At 47.7% G+C, this 14395-nt stretch overlaps 1 protein-coding gene across 7 annotated transcripts in view; it reads right to left on the bottom strand.

The window, feature by feature from the left end:
• The window catches only part of cfap70 (cilia and flagella associated protein 70), a 122527-nt gene that overhangs the window by 35407 nt on the left and 72725 nt on the right, over positions 1–14395 (bottom strand). For 6 of the 7 annotated variants that reach the window (XM_086000702.1, XM_086000705.1, XM_086000706.1 and 3 more), the window contains 3 exons: positions 11973–12106; positions 9107–9222; positions 7446–7616 (listed from right to left, as the gene is read on the bottom strand). In XM_086000702.1, the coding sequence (XP_085856828.1) occupies positions 7446–7616; positions 9107–9222; positions 11973–12106 (421 nt within the window). The remainder of the gene's footprint in view (positions 1–7445; positions 7617–9106; positions 9223–11972; positions 12107–14395) is intronic. The other variant, XM_086000708.1, reaches the window with a different exon arrangement.

Here is a 14395-nt window from a genome sequence, read left to right as displayed (position 1 = left end):
CATTCGTTCATGAGGCGTGGCATTAGTGGCCGTACACAATAGCGACCGTATCGAATGGAGCACATCCGAGAGGACTTCCTGCCAGCGGGAGATAGGGAGGCCCTTGGTCCTTAGAGCTAGAGTGACTGCTTTCCATACTGTCCCGTTCTCTCGCTCCACTTGGCCGTTACCCCAGGGGTTGTAGCTGGTGGTACGGCTCGTGGCGATCCCCTTGGACAGCATGTACTGGCGTAGCTCTTCACTCATGAAGGACGCCCCCCTATCCGTATGGATGTAGCTCGGCATACCGAACAGGCAGAACAGGCTGTTGAGGCATTTAATGACCGTGGCGCTGGTCATGTCTGGGCAGGGGAAGGCGAATGGGAACCGGGAGTATTCGTCCACAATGTTCAGGAAGTAAACATTGCGGTCGACGGACGGGAGGGGGCCCTTGAAATCTAAGCTGAGCCGCTCAAAGGGTCGTGTAGCTTTGATTAAGTGGGCTCTATCTGAGCGGTAGAACCGAGGCTTGCACTCAGCGCAAGTGCGGCAGTTCCTGGTCAGAGACCGAACTTCCTCAATCGAGTAGGGTAAGTTACGGGACTTTATGAAGTGGAACAGCCGCGTGACCCCTGGGTGGCAGAGGTCGTTGTGGAGGGTCTGTAGCCGATCCCCGGTGGCGCTGGCACACATCCCTCGTGAGAGGGCGTCAGGGGATTCGTTAAGGGCCCCTGGCCGGTAAATGATGTCGTACTCAAAGGTGGAGAGCTCGATCCGCCACCTAAGAATCTTATCATTTTTAATCTTCCCCCTCTGTTTATTATTGAACATAAACGCTACCGACCGCTGGTCGGTAAGTAGGGTGAAGCGTTTGCCGGCTAGGTAGTGGCGCCAGTGGCGCACTGCCTCCACGATGGCTTGGGCCTCCTTTTCCACGGAGGAGTGTCTGATCTCGGGCCCTTGGAGGGTCCTCGAGAAGAAAGCTACGGGCCGCCCCGCCTGGTTGAGGGTGGCCGCCAAGGCGAAGTCAGACGCATCACTTTCCACTTGAAATGGAGTGTTCTCGTCCACTGCCTGTAGCGTGGCCCGCTCAATATCCTGCTTAATGCTTTTGAAGGCGGCGTGGGCCTCAGCAGAGAGCGGGAAAGAGGATGCTTTCAAGAGGGGGCGGGCTTTGTCGGAGTAGTTGGGGACCCATTGGGAATAATAAGAAAATAACCCCAGGCATCTTTTCAGGGCTTTGGGAGTGTTGGGCAGGGGCAGCTCCCGTAGGGGGCGCAATCGGTCGGGGTCTGGTCCGATTTCCCCATTCTCCACCACGCTGCCTAGTATGCAGAGGCGCGTGGTGTTGAAAACGCACTTGTCCTCGTTGTAGGTGAGGTTGAGTTTTTGTGCGGTTTCCAGGAACCTCTCGAGGTTCGAGTCGTGATCCTGCTGATTGTGGCCGCAGATGGTGACGTTGTCGAGGTAGGGGAAGGTTGCCTGCAAGTGGTGGTCATCGACCATGCGGTCCATCTCCCTCTGAAAGACCGAGACCCCATTCGTCACCCCAAAGGGGACTCTGAGGAATTGGTAGAGGCGTCCGTTCGCCTCGAAGGCGATGTACGGGCGGTCCTCTGGTCTGATAGGGAGCTGGTGGTACGCTGACTTGAGGTCGATGGTGGAGAACACCCGGTATTGGGCGATTTGGTTCACCATTTCTGATATGCGGGGGAGCGGGTAGGCGTCTAGTTGGGTGTACCTGTTGATCGTTTGACTATAGTCGCTCACCATCCGTTTCTTCTCGCTACCCCTTACCACTACCACTTGGGCGCGCCACGGGCTGTTGCTGCGTTCAATAATGCGCTCTTTCAGGAGCCTGTCTACCTCGGTCGCGATAAACCGCCTGTCCTCCCAGCTGTACCTCCTGCTTTTGGTCGCTATTGGCCGGCAGTTAGGGGTAAGGTTCGCGAATAGCGAAGGCGGCTTTACCTTCAGGGTAGCCAGACCGCACACTGTGAGGGGCGGCTGGGACCCACCGTACTTGAGCGTGATGCTTTGGTGGTTGCACTGGAAATCCAGGCCCAAGATCACGCTCGCACATAGGTTCTTCATGATTAATACTTTAAAATTATCGTATACAGTTCCGTTAACGCCCAATTGTACCGTGCAGTAACCCAGAATGGTCGATGTCTGGGTTTTATCAGCCATAGAGATGGTACCCTGAGCAGGGACCACCTTTAGGGAGAGTTGTTGTGCCAGTTCAGGGTGGATAAAACTCTCCGTGCTTCCACTGTCAATTAAACATTTAACCTGGCACCCGTTTACCTCGATGTCCACCATTGATTTGGATAGCGGGTGCGGCCTGGTCTGGTCCACTGTGACCGATGCCACTGTAGGGCCCTGATCGATACAAGATGGCGTCCACGCTGTCTGCTCATAAGATGGCGGACCCCACGAGGTCGGGCAAGATGGCGTCCAAGATGGCCGCTCCCACGGCGCACACGCGGCGGTGGCGGGTTTTCCGGTGGTTGGTTTTCCGGCGGGGTTCCCTCTGCACACCTTCCCGAAGTGCCCCTTCTTACCGCACTTAAAGCAGGTGGTGCCTTTCGCCGGGCACAGGTTTCTGGTGTGTTTTGGCTGCCCGCAGAAGTAGCAGTTGGGTCCCTGACACGTCGCGGCTGTCGTAGGGCTTCTCGGGGGAGAGCGGGGCCCCGCCGGTGTCGGGCTGCCGGGCGGGGAAGATACCTTCCAAGATGGCGGCGCCCTTGGTGCACACGTGGCGGCGTGGGCGGCGCGGGCCGAAGAGTAGGCGTCCGAGTTTCTCTGGGCCACATCCAGGGATCGCGCGGTGTCCGCAGCCTGTTTCAGGTCCAACCCCGTTTTTTCCAGCAGTCTTTGCCGGATGTAAGTGGAGCTGAGGCCTGTGATAAAGGCATCGCGAACAAGCTCGTCAGTGTACACTGCGGCTTTTACATCTCGGCACTTGCAGTCTTTGCCAAGCATTTTCAGGGTGCTTAGGAACTCCTCCACCGATTCCCCAGGTCGCTGTGCGCGAGTAGCGAGCAGATGCCTAGCATACACCTCATTCGTAGGCTGCTGGTAATGCGCCTTTAAGATGTCGCAGGCGGCCAGGTACGTATCGGCGTCTTGGATGAGGGGATAAACCCGGTGGCTTACCCAATTCCGCAGAATTCCGAGTCTCATCCTCGCAGCGTCCGTAGCGTCTTTGACGGCTGCGGAATTGTCCAGGAAGAATTCCATACACTCAAACCAGTGTCCGAAGCGTGCTGATGCGTCCGGAGCATGTTGATCCAAATCCAAACGTTCGGGTTTCAGGAGTTGATCCATAGTGTTGAAAAATAAGTTAATAAAATTGATGTGCCTCAGTAATTCCGAGACTCGATGTTAGCGAAACAAAACAAGGCTTTTATTAACTTAGAAAGTAACACGTAAGAGAGAGAGGTATCTTCCTTCTGGAGACTGAGGCCAGACTGAGCTAGCTTACAAAAGGGGCCAGGTATGGGCGGAGCCCTACACACAGCACATTCCAGCACATTCCAATAAACAATACAATGAGGACTGGGGGAAGGGAAATGACACTGAAACCGACCACAGTCACAGGCAGTGATGAATGGAATATTTCATCACAGGGTGTAGGCTGGGGAAGGGTTGCGAGCTTATCCAAGGGATGTACAATATGTAATGTGTGTCTGTGTGAATAAAGGCTTATAAGCAACTAAAGACAAGGGCTGGTATTTTCCTGTTCCCGAGCGTATGGGTTGGCAGTAAAAATCCTGGAAATTGCGAGCGCGTCGGGAACCCGCCGCCTCGTGCATTTAACTCAGGCAGCTTGGAAGGCGCGACACAGACCCAAGCGGCAGAGGCGGGCGGCCTCATTCAAGTCATTAACTGCTTGTTGAGAGACCCTTAAGAAGGTTTTTAACACCAGCTTTTGACTTTTACTGCAGGAGCATGGGATTCACGTAGCTCGGGTATCTCGCCTGTGAAGGGGAGGCTGAAGCTCAGTGGCCATTGGCGAGTCCATTAATTGAAAGCTGCGAAAAGGACATAAATACTGCAACATTACACTTCATTACTTGCCTCGTGGAAAGGCTGTTGCTCACTCCATTTTGTCCACAGATTTAGCCGTCAGCTGTTTACAGTCATTTCTGCAACCTCGGAAGCCACTCTCATCACATTGCTACTCAGTATCACAACAGTGAGGGATTTCTCCACTTTACCTGCCATCTGCTACATCAGCATGGGTGCCGCTTATACCGTCTCACCTTGGTCCTCAGAATCGGAGCAAGATAAGCTGCACCACCAGCAGTAGCAACCACACCAGCAGCCTTCTCCTCAATGACCTGATGCTCCACAAGAGAGAGGGGGGCACCACAGGACTATAGCGCACCGGAGCCAGTATCCCCAACACAGGGTATGCAGGCAGAGGATGAGCTTCCTCAACATGACTGAGCAGTAGTGCTTCAGGAGGTTCAGGCTATTGCGCCAGGTTGTCGCAGACATTTGTAGCTCGCTGGAACAAGACCTGCTGCCCAAAGGTCCTGGTGGACACTCCTTACAAAGTCACCACTGCCTTCAACTTCTTCACCTCAGGCTCCTTCCAGGGATCTGCAGCAGACATTTGCGGGGGTCTCGCAGTCAGCCACCCACAGATGCATCACCCAGGTGACCGATGCCATGTTTCACAAGTCAGCCAATTATATTAACTTTGTCACTGATAAGGCCAATGTAACTGAGCAGGCGCTCGGCTTTGCGGCTCTGGCTGACTTCGCACAGGTGCAGGGCGTCATCGACTGCACACATGTGGCCATGAAGGCATCCCATCATCACCCAGGAGTGTTTGTGAACCGCAAGGGCTTCCACTCCCTCAACGTGCAGCTCGTCTGCAACCATAAAACGATCATCCATGTGTGCGCCAAATTCCCTGGCAGCTGTCATGACTCTTTCGTGCTGTGCCAGTCCACCCTCCCTCAGCTCATCGCACCTCCAGACCTACCGGCTGGCTGATTTGAGACAAGGGCTATCCACTGAAGACATGGCTCATGATCAGTACGTTTCCGGCCCAACAAGGAAGGAGGCATTGCTGGATCTGGTTCTGGGGAATGAGGTGGGTCAAGTGGAGCAACTGTCAGTAGGGGAGCATTTGTGTTCAAGCTGTGAGATGTGGGTGTGAGGCTAGCAGTAGTGCTAAGTGTGTGAGGGTGAAGTGAAGCTAGGAATGTGAGGCGTGCCTCATGTTTGGTAGAGATTGTTGGTAGGTGAGTGATGGAGGTGTCGTGCATTGAGCAGTGTGTGAGGCTAGTGGTGCAGTTGGTAGGAGACGGCTTTTGAAGATGCATTCACCGATCTTGACCACTTGTGTGAGGTCATTAAACTTGTTTGGGCACTGGAGCCACATCCTGGGAGTGTGACACTGCTGGCAGTGACTGCCTCGGCAATCTGGTCCCACATCCTTCTGAGTGTTTCCTGTTCCAGTGTTCACCGCCTGCACACAGGCCTCGAGTGCTGTGTTCGAGATCCTGGGTGCCCTTTCCCTGGCCTGTTGAGCCTTTTTGGTTTATGCTGAAGCAGTTTTAAAATTTTGTAAGTTGCATTTAACTTCATAACAATGTCATAATACAAATGAAAAAAATTGGAAACCTCCATTAAATCCCCCAATACCTTCTGTTCCAGTAAAAAATCCCAATTTTTTCAAGCCGTTCTTCCTAACTATAACCTTTAATTCCTGGATTATTCTAGTGAATCTTCACAGTTGCATTATCATGACTAGTATCTTTTCTATAATAGGGAGGTCAAAACTGCACATAGCACTCCAACTTTGGTCCAACCAACGTGTTGTACAAATTCTGTGTGCAGTAGAATGCCTTAATATATGAAACCCAGAATCTCATTTGGTTTATTTTATAAGTGTCTTTTCTACCTGTATGCCCATCTTTAAATACTTATTGGCCCGGATTTTCCGGGGCCTATGACCGCTTACACACAGCATACATGGTCGTAAGTGCCCTGCTAGTTTCAGCTTGACAGATCGTACGAATCCGCAGGAAATGGACCTTCGCTGGGGCAGAGTTGGGCTATTTGCCCAACTATTGCCCAGTGAATGCCCACGAAACCCTTACGCCTGGTAAAAGCAGGCGTAAGGCCTTCTTTTACCAGCGTAAGGGTTTAAATAAATATTAAAATAAAATTTAAAAAATAATTTTAACCATATAAGAACCTTTAAAATTAGTTTAGGTTATTTTTGGCCCCTTAAAAAATGTCCACATTTATTTTTCAAAAAATTTAAATTTTTAAAAAAGTGTTTAATTAAATTGTATTTTAATTAATTTTGACCATGTGATGCTTTTTTTAAATTTCAGTTGGGAAAGTGTTTTTTATGCGATTCCTATTATGCTTATGGGGATTCCGTACGTAAATGGAATCCCCATAAGCATAATGGGAATCCCCCTTTGTGACTGGTTGGGCTGGCGCACATGATCTCAGCGACGCTTGCAAACCGCATGTGCCCTGGGATACGTGGGCCTTTACACAAGCATACGCCTGTAGGCCCAGGAGCGCGAGTCTTCGAAGGTACGGAGGCACCAGGTTAGTGCGGAGTTTACTTGTGGTTCAGGGGCATTCGCCCGCGGGAAACCTCCGACCGCAATTTCCAGACCATTGTATCTGCATTCCTAGATGTCTGTTCCTCCATTGTTATGAATTTTACTGTTTAGGATCTACTTGAGCAAGGAAGTTCTCCCCAGTATCTTGGCCAGTATTTATCCCTCAACCAACATCACTGAAACAGATTATCTGGTCGTTATCATATTGCTGTTTGTGGGACCTTGCTTGCACAGATTGGCTGCCACGTTTCCTACATTACTGTACAACAGTGACAGTACTTCAAAAGTACTTCAATGATTGTAAAGGGCTTTGGAATTTCCTGAGGTTGTGAAAGGCGCTATATAAATGCAAGTCTTTCTTTTACTTCCTTTCACTGTTCTTTTTCTCCAAAATGTACTAATTCATATTGGTGTACATTGAGACGTGATTAAAATATGACAAGAATGGCAGAAGCTGCTTTTCTCCTGATGGCAAAATATGCATACTTAGTAGCCTCGTGACATGCTTGGATGTAGTGATCCTTTTGGTACCATATGACACTGCAGAACAAAGTTATACGACACACTATAATTCAAAGTATAAATGTTCATTTCCTAGTTCACTTTTTTCTGTACTTCAATTTTCATATTCAAAAAAGTTAGACCTCCCCAGTCCATGTTGTATGCCTGATTAAGTAGCTGTACCATATAGCCTACATTTAAAGATGTAAATATAATTTTTTGGAAAGAGTACCATTCTCCCTCCTCCAGAGCCATGTGCAAGATTACAGGCAATACTGCTCCTTTGAAAGGAGGGTGGCGCCCGCAGACACCTTGGAGGATATACTAAATTTCAAGAGTGATATATATGTGTCCTTTCACCTTTTTTATCGATCTCCGGTTCACCTCCTGGAACCTTGGTTACCTTCGCCTTGTCAGTGATCACTTCATCCAGAGACCTTTTCAGTGTTTCAGCTGCTATTTGAAGCTTTTTTGCCTCTGCGAAGGCCATTTCGGACAAAATTGTATGCTCCTGACTTTCATAGAACAGCCCTGAATACACAATTATTCCATTTAAAAACTAGAACTAGATTAAGTTACATGTTATTAACACTTTAAATGATGAAAGCATGGGGGTGGTATCTAGATCTGATCGAACTCCCATCAGAATTAACTTCTGATCTTTCCCTCTTCATTTAGTAAGTTTCAGTCTGCCATATTCATTAAAAGAAAAAACTCACGTACATTAACTACTTTTAAACACTTGCTACAAGGTAAGGCACGAGCTCAAGTGCTGGACCTGCTATTCAAATCTCTGTTCTCATTGAATGAGTGTTGGCAATTTTTAACTAAACTGGCAAGGGGCTGGTATGTGAACCTAGCTGTTTTCAATGGTTGATTTTTGCATATTCTTAGCAGGACTGATGGAGCCTGGCATTCTCACAAACCTGCTCTCAGAGCATTTTACCAGTCCATGGTGAGACTAGATGAGCTTGGACTTCAAAGATACATATCTTCATTGCGTGACTAGTGGCAGTTCTTGGTTGAGATACTGGATTGCTTGCTGAATATAGCAAATTCTGTCCTGGGAAGGACACTTCCACCCTGCCTGCCACCCCCCACCATGTGAAGGTACAGAAGGATGATTTCATCTGAAGTATTACAAAGGGAGGCAAAACTGAGACGTCAACAAAGGAAAATAGATAAACGCATGTTATACACTTTTAAACTCATGTACCTCTAAAAGACAAAGTCAGTGAATAATGTGACTGTGTGTAATTATGTACAAACGGATGTTAATGCCACTTGCATAATTGAACCTATGTATGCAATTGGGTTGGGGGAACTTTAGTCCAAATTTAAAATTTGATTCAAACTTTAGATTTGCAATGTTTACCATAATTATCATTTTCCAATACAATTTAGAAGGTCTTGAGTGGTAAACAATTAAGGTCAAAAATCTATGGCTCCACTTATTCAAAGTAGGTATCACAAACATAATTGATCTAAGGCAGTTCACCCGAATACAATGAATGTAAACTGATCCCATTAGTTGACATTTCAATTTGGACACTGCTTCAAAATTCATGCCTGGTATGTACAGATGTGTATGTACAAATTTGTATACTATTGTGTGCATATGAGCATGTGTGCAAGATCGAACTACACATCTTATGAACAAACTGAAGAAACTACGAATTATATCTAGCTTCAGCAATTTTGTGCTGCACACAGTAAAAGAGGGGGAAGCTATCACACTGGTCAGTCAAAAACTATCTTATGAAGCACACGAAACAGTATAAATCTGTTTTAAATATAAATGGTTTCTCACACTAAAGCATGAGAAATATAGCAGCAAGTTGACCAGACAACTTTTATTTAAAATTCAATCTTCAGTGTGTATTTACACTACAGTTAACACTGAAGAATCTTTTTCCTATACAAATTAAATCACAGCAGTAGTAAGAAATCATAAAGAAAAAGATGGGGCTGTATCAATGTTAGGAATCTGATGGTGAATTAGATTGTAAATTGAGCATTACCCTGTATTGTCCAAGCTAACACGCTGCTCGGTTCGAAGCTCCTGGCACTTTCAAAGAAATTGTCTGCATCTTCATAACGCTCAGCCAAACATGCTAGAATACCACACAGAATGAGGCTGGAAATAAAATCACCAGATTCAATCAAACGCAGAAATCACAATAAACACTGTAAAGTCGATTCAGACACAATATCAACTTCACTAATCACATTCTATGTATGTTTTCAATCAAGGTTACAGTGAAGTCAAATGGCAGTGTACACACACTTCTACTTACTGTGAAATCACAAAGAAATTATTTTATGGCTTCAGTCCTTCATCTATCACAAAGTATGTTTGAACAGAAATCTGTTTCTTGTTATCATTTAGATCACTGGAATCATTTAGTGGACATATTGCTTGCATTTCTCTGTAGTATTTGGCTGCAGAATCACTTTTTTTATACTCTAGTTCCTGCAAACCTTAAGGAAGCTCAAGGAGGTACTGGCTACACCACAAGAAGTGAATCCTTTTGGCCACTCCATTCTGGCTAGAGGAAGAGGATGAAGAGGAGCAGCAGCAACAGATGGAAGGGCCACATGGAGTGGAAGCTGGAGCTACAGAGTCCAGATGAGGAGGGGAGCTCGCAGACACCCTTGCCCTCCAAATAGGGTGTATAGGCCCAGAACCACTCCAGTTTCTGAGGAGCAGTGCATAAGGAGGCTACACTTCTCTAGGGAGGATGCCACAGACTTATGTTGCCTCTAACAACAAAACCTCAAAACTAATAACACAGCTGGCAATGCACTATCTGTTGCAGTAAAAATAACAACAGCCCTCAACATTTTTGCCTCCAGCTCCTTTCAGGCTGCAACAGGCGAGATCAGCAACATCAGTCAGTCTGCAGTTCATGCTTGCAGTAAGCAAGTGACTGATGCCATATTTGCTTCAGCAAACACTTTCATCACTTTTGCCGTGGACAACAGCAGGAGAGGGCTCCAGTGTTCACACACACTGCAGGCATCCCCTCGTCAAGGGCGTCACTGACTGCACACACTTCGTCATAAGAGCTTCTGCAAATGAGCCTGTTGCCTTCGCAAGGGCTTCCATTCCGTAAAGTGCAGCTGGTGTCCACTTTTCTGGCAGCTGTCATGAAGCCTTAAAACATGCCAATCTTCTATTCTCACCAGACTTTTGACCCTGCACGGCAAGTCAGAGGCTGCCTACTTAGGGCCAAGGGCAATCCCTGGTTCATAATACCTCTCAGAAACCAATGCTAGCCAGCTGATCTGTATCACTGTTGTTTGCTGCACATGCATAACACATGGAGCCGCCACTGGATTTTCAACCAGATGACAAAGACAACACAAATGATATTGAGGATGGTGAAGAAGCAGGAGGGCGTCAACACCAGCCTGCAGCCAGACATCTTCAGCAGCAGTTCACTGAACAGCTTGTTTCAGCTGAACAATCCCAGCCTCCTTATCCCACAAATTAATAGTCCTATCCAACATTCCTCTGAGTCATTCCACCCACCAATAAGCTACTTCTGCCCAAAGACCAACATTGATATACACTTCTATCATTGCAGGATCAACAGCTACTCCAGGAACACTCTGCAGACAAAGATTTCAAAATGGTTTATCATTTTAATGGCTCAGACAAATGCCATCAAACTAATTATCACCCAGGTATTAGCCTATAGTTCCTACTTAAGTGATTTCTTTCCCACTTCAGTGCTCCTGTGTGATATTGTCCCAGTGGCTGCAGCATGGGAGGTGAAAGGCTGCTGTGGCTCGTGAGATGCTTGCAGTGGGTGACCTCCAGGAGCTTAGGCCTAAGAGAGCCAGGCTGCAGGATCTCAGCGGCTGCCAGGGCAGTCTGGTGCAGCTAGCTTTCTGACATCAGGGCAAGCATTGGTTGAGGGGGTGGAGGGTGCAGTCATGCTGTCATTCTGAGAGAGGGCAATATGTTCCACCTTCATTGCACCACTGCCCCTGCTATGGGGCTCAGCACTCCCACTGATCTGCAGGCGAGCAGACTGACTATGACACGTGAAGAGCCTATCTATTCGGACCCCCAGTCTGTCCAAGGTGGATGAGATGTGGAGCCCAGAGCCGGAGAGATGTTACTGCTGGTGCCATAGGCTCCTGCAAGGAATGCCCAGCTGCCGCATCCATTGAGGTTATCACACGCTCCACACTTGACTGCAGAATGTTGATGCCATGCGCCCGAACCCCACACAAGTTAGTAGAGAACTCATCCACACTCTCGGACATCATGTGGTGGCTCCCATGCAGGTAGTCCAATGCAGTGAGCAATTGTTAGTGCATATGAAGCATTTTTCTTTTGAAGGATGGGCCCCTAAGGTCTGCATCTCTGTCTTCAGCTTAGCTAGGACCTGATCTTACCCTCCGGCAAGCCCTTTCCTGAGCTGTCATTCCAATTTGTATCTGCCCTTGCTCACTAATGAGTGCATCACCCTGTGCAGAGCCCTCTAACTCACTACCTAGACCAACCAACGTGCTGATCTCTGTGCTGGTGCTTGGGAAGGTCTGAGCGACTGACATTGCATTTTTGGGAGAGTGATTCTACCCCAACCCACCATCTGCGTGAATACAGGGCACAAATAGTTGGATGGAGCAGCAAGATTTGCACTGGCAACTAACCTGTCAAACTGAAATGAACCCCAGCCATCAAAATAGTTTGGGCCCTCTAATGACATCATTGAGCAGGCGGTGCGATCGCTCCACTCACCACCCATCTCATATACGCTCCAAACCAAAATCAGGTTCCATGAAACTGCACTTTTTTTAGCGCACCTATACTATTAGGCAGTCTAAAACATTGTTAATAAGTGTGACATGATTAATATGCGTGACTCTGACCTGTATATATGCTCCTGGTTTACAGCAACAGCCTCACGGAAGCACTCCTCTGCTTTGGCAAAGTCATTTAACAGGAGGTGGAAAGTACCATAGTCAAACCAGTGGTCAGCACTGCTCTTGTCACGCGTCAATCTCTGTACAGAAAAGATATTTTTAAATTCTGTGAGTTAAGTCAATGACCTATTCCAAATGTTGAACGTCTTCAGCATCCAACGCCATTTTAGTTCAGGTGCTCTCAAGGCACCCCTGGTGTCAGCCTATAACAGACATTAGGTCCCTTGAATATGCTATAAGGGGCCCAATGCCTGTTTAAAAAAAACTAGATGGATCTGCACACTTATTTCCTCTAACAGCGCTGGATGCAGATCAGGGCAGACTGCCCCCATAAAAACCTGGAGCTACTGCTTCCAGAGCATCTGTTTAGGTGCTGTCTGTCTTAGGGCACAGGCCGATATAGAGAAAAAAGGTCTTTATTTTTGACTTTATGAACAAAAATCGTCTTACTGCTTCAATACTGTCAGTCTTTGCACTTCGTGATGGAGGCAGTGTTTAATACTGCGTCACCCACCTTTTTATGATATAGCTTATTTGGAGGCAAATAAGTGGAACCAAACAAAAGCCCGTTTGATATCTGCTGAAGTTATTCAACAGACCCTCTCCCAAGCCACTAATAATTATTTCGCTATCACAGAGAAACAATACAGCCTCCCCTGACCATAAAACTACTCTATCCCACCTGGAATAAAAAGAGAAAGTTTATGGTCAAGCCAGCACCCTCCTCCTGTTCCCACACCATCATTCTTAATACCCATAGTTGTTTTTCCTGTTAGTCCACCTACTGTTTGGCACTACCATGTTGCTCTTTTACCAATTCTCTCTAAGGCAGACCGTAGGGGATTTCCAGAGTCTTGCTTCGGATGCCGCAGCTATTCCAGCTAAGGCGCAGCAGCACAGACTTATTCACAGGGGACACCACCGTTAAATAAATGTGAAAGCCACTGGACATACAAATCACAGCTTCTAGCAGGCAGAAATGGAATTAACAAGCTATCCACAGGAAAACTCTGCTCCCATTATAATTAAAAGACCTTCTGGTTCTCTCCCATATCACCTGCCCTTTTATAGTTGCTGCTACCTTTATGCCCCTGGCAGCACCAGGACGTCTTCTTAGTTGCTTTCCCGCACCCCGTAGTGCTCCCATGTGCACCTTGTGGGCTGCATAGAGTGATCCTAAACGGAGTACTTCTAGACAGAGTGCTAAATTGGGAATATGGAGAGAGTGGGAATTTGGAGCAGAGGGGGGAAGAAGGAGAGAGCGAGAGGAGCGGCTGGAGATAAAGGCAGGCCCAAGAGGCCAGAGGGAGTGCGAGCGTCAGGGAGCGAGGTATGTGACATCAGCGCAAGGGAAGGAGCTGAAGAGAAAAAAAAATTGGTGAGTAGCTGGTGATTGTTCTTTTTTAAGTCTTGTTTATTTCTGTTACGTTAGTTAATAATCTATTAAGTAGAAGCATGGCAGGGCACCTCAGTCCCGTGGAATGCACATCTTGTGCCATGCGGGAACTCCAGGACGTTTCCAGTGTCCTGGGCTAACACGTGTGCGGGAAGTGTCATCAGCTGGAGGAGCTCAAGCTCCAGGTTTTGGAGCTTGAGCAGCAGCTGGCGTCACTGCGGTGCATCCGTGAGGCTGAGAGCTACGTGGATAGCACATTTCAGGAGGTGGTCACCCCACAGCGTAAGTGTGTGCAGGCAGAGAGGAAATGGGTGACCACCAGAGAGACAAGGAGAACAAGGCAGGTAGTGTAGGAGTCCCGTGAGTGCATTTTGCTCTCCAACCAGTACTGGTGAGTACAGCCAGAGCCAAGAACATGGCACCACAGGTGGCTCAGCTGTACAGTGGGGAGGAGGAAGATCGGGAAAGCAATAATAGTAGGGGATTCGATAGTTAGGGAAACAGACAGGCGTTTCTGTGGCCGCAGACATGATTCCAGGATGGTATGTTGCCTCCCTAGTGCCAGGGGTGGGGTAGCAGTATTGATTAAGGAGAATGTTACAGTGCTGGAAAGAGAGGATGTCCTGGAGGGGTCAAGGACAAAATCTATTTGGTTATAGTTAAGAAATAATAGAGGTACCATTACACTACTAGGTGTATTCTATAGGCCACCAATTAGTGGGAAAGATATAGAGGAGCAAATGCGCAGGGAAATTACAGAGAGATGCAAGAACTATAGAGTAGTGATAATGGGGGACTTCAACTATCCTAATATAGACTGGGATAGTAATAGTGTAAAGGGCAGAGAGGAAGATGAATTTCTGAAGCGTCTTCAGAAGAACTTTCTTGATCAGTACGTTTCGGCCCAATTAGAAAGGAGGCATTGCTCGATCTGGTTCTGGGGAATGAGGTGGGTCAAGTGGAGCAAGTGTCA

The sequence above is a fragment of the Somniosus microcephalus genome, chromosome 11, assembly GCF_052327205.1.
Source record: "Somniosus microcephalus isolate GS21.2 chromosome 11, FLI_Smic_1.0, whole genome shotgun sequence".
Lineage (NCBI taxonomy): Eukaryota > Metazoa > Chordata > Chondrichthyes > Squaliformes > Somniosidae > Somniosus > Somniosus microcephalus.
Note: the sequence above shows the minus strand (reverse complement) of the source record. Positions and strands in the feature narration are given on the sequence as shown.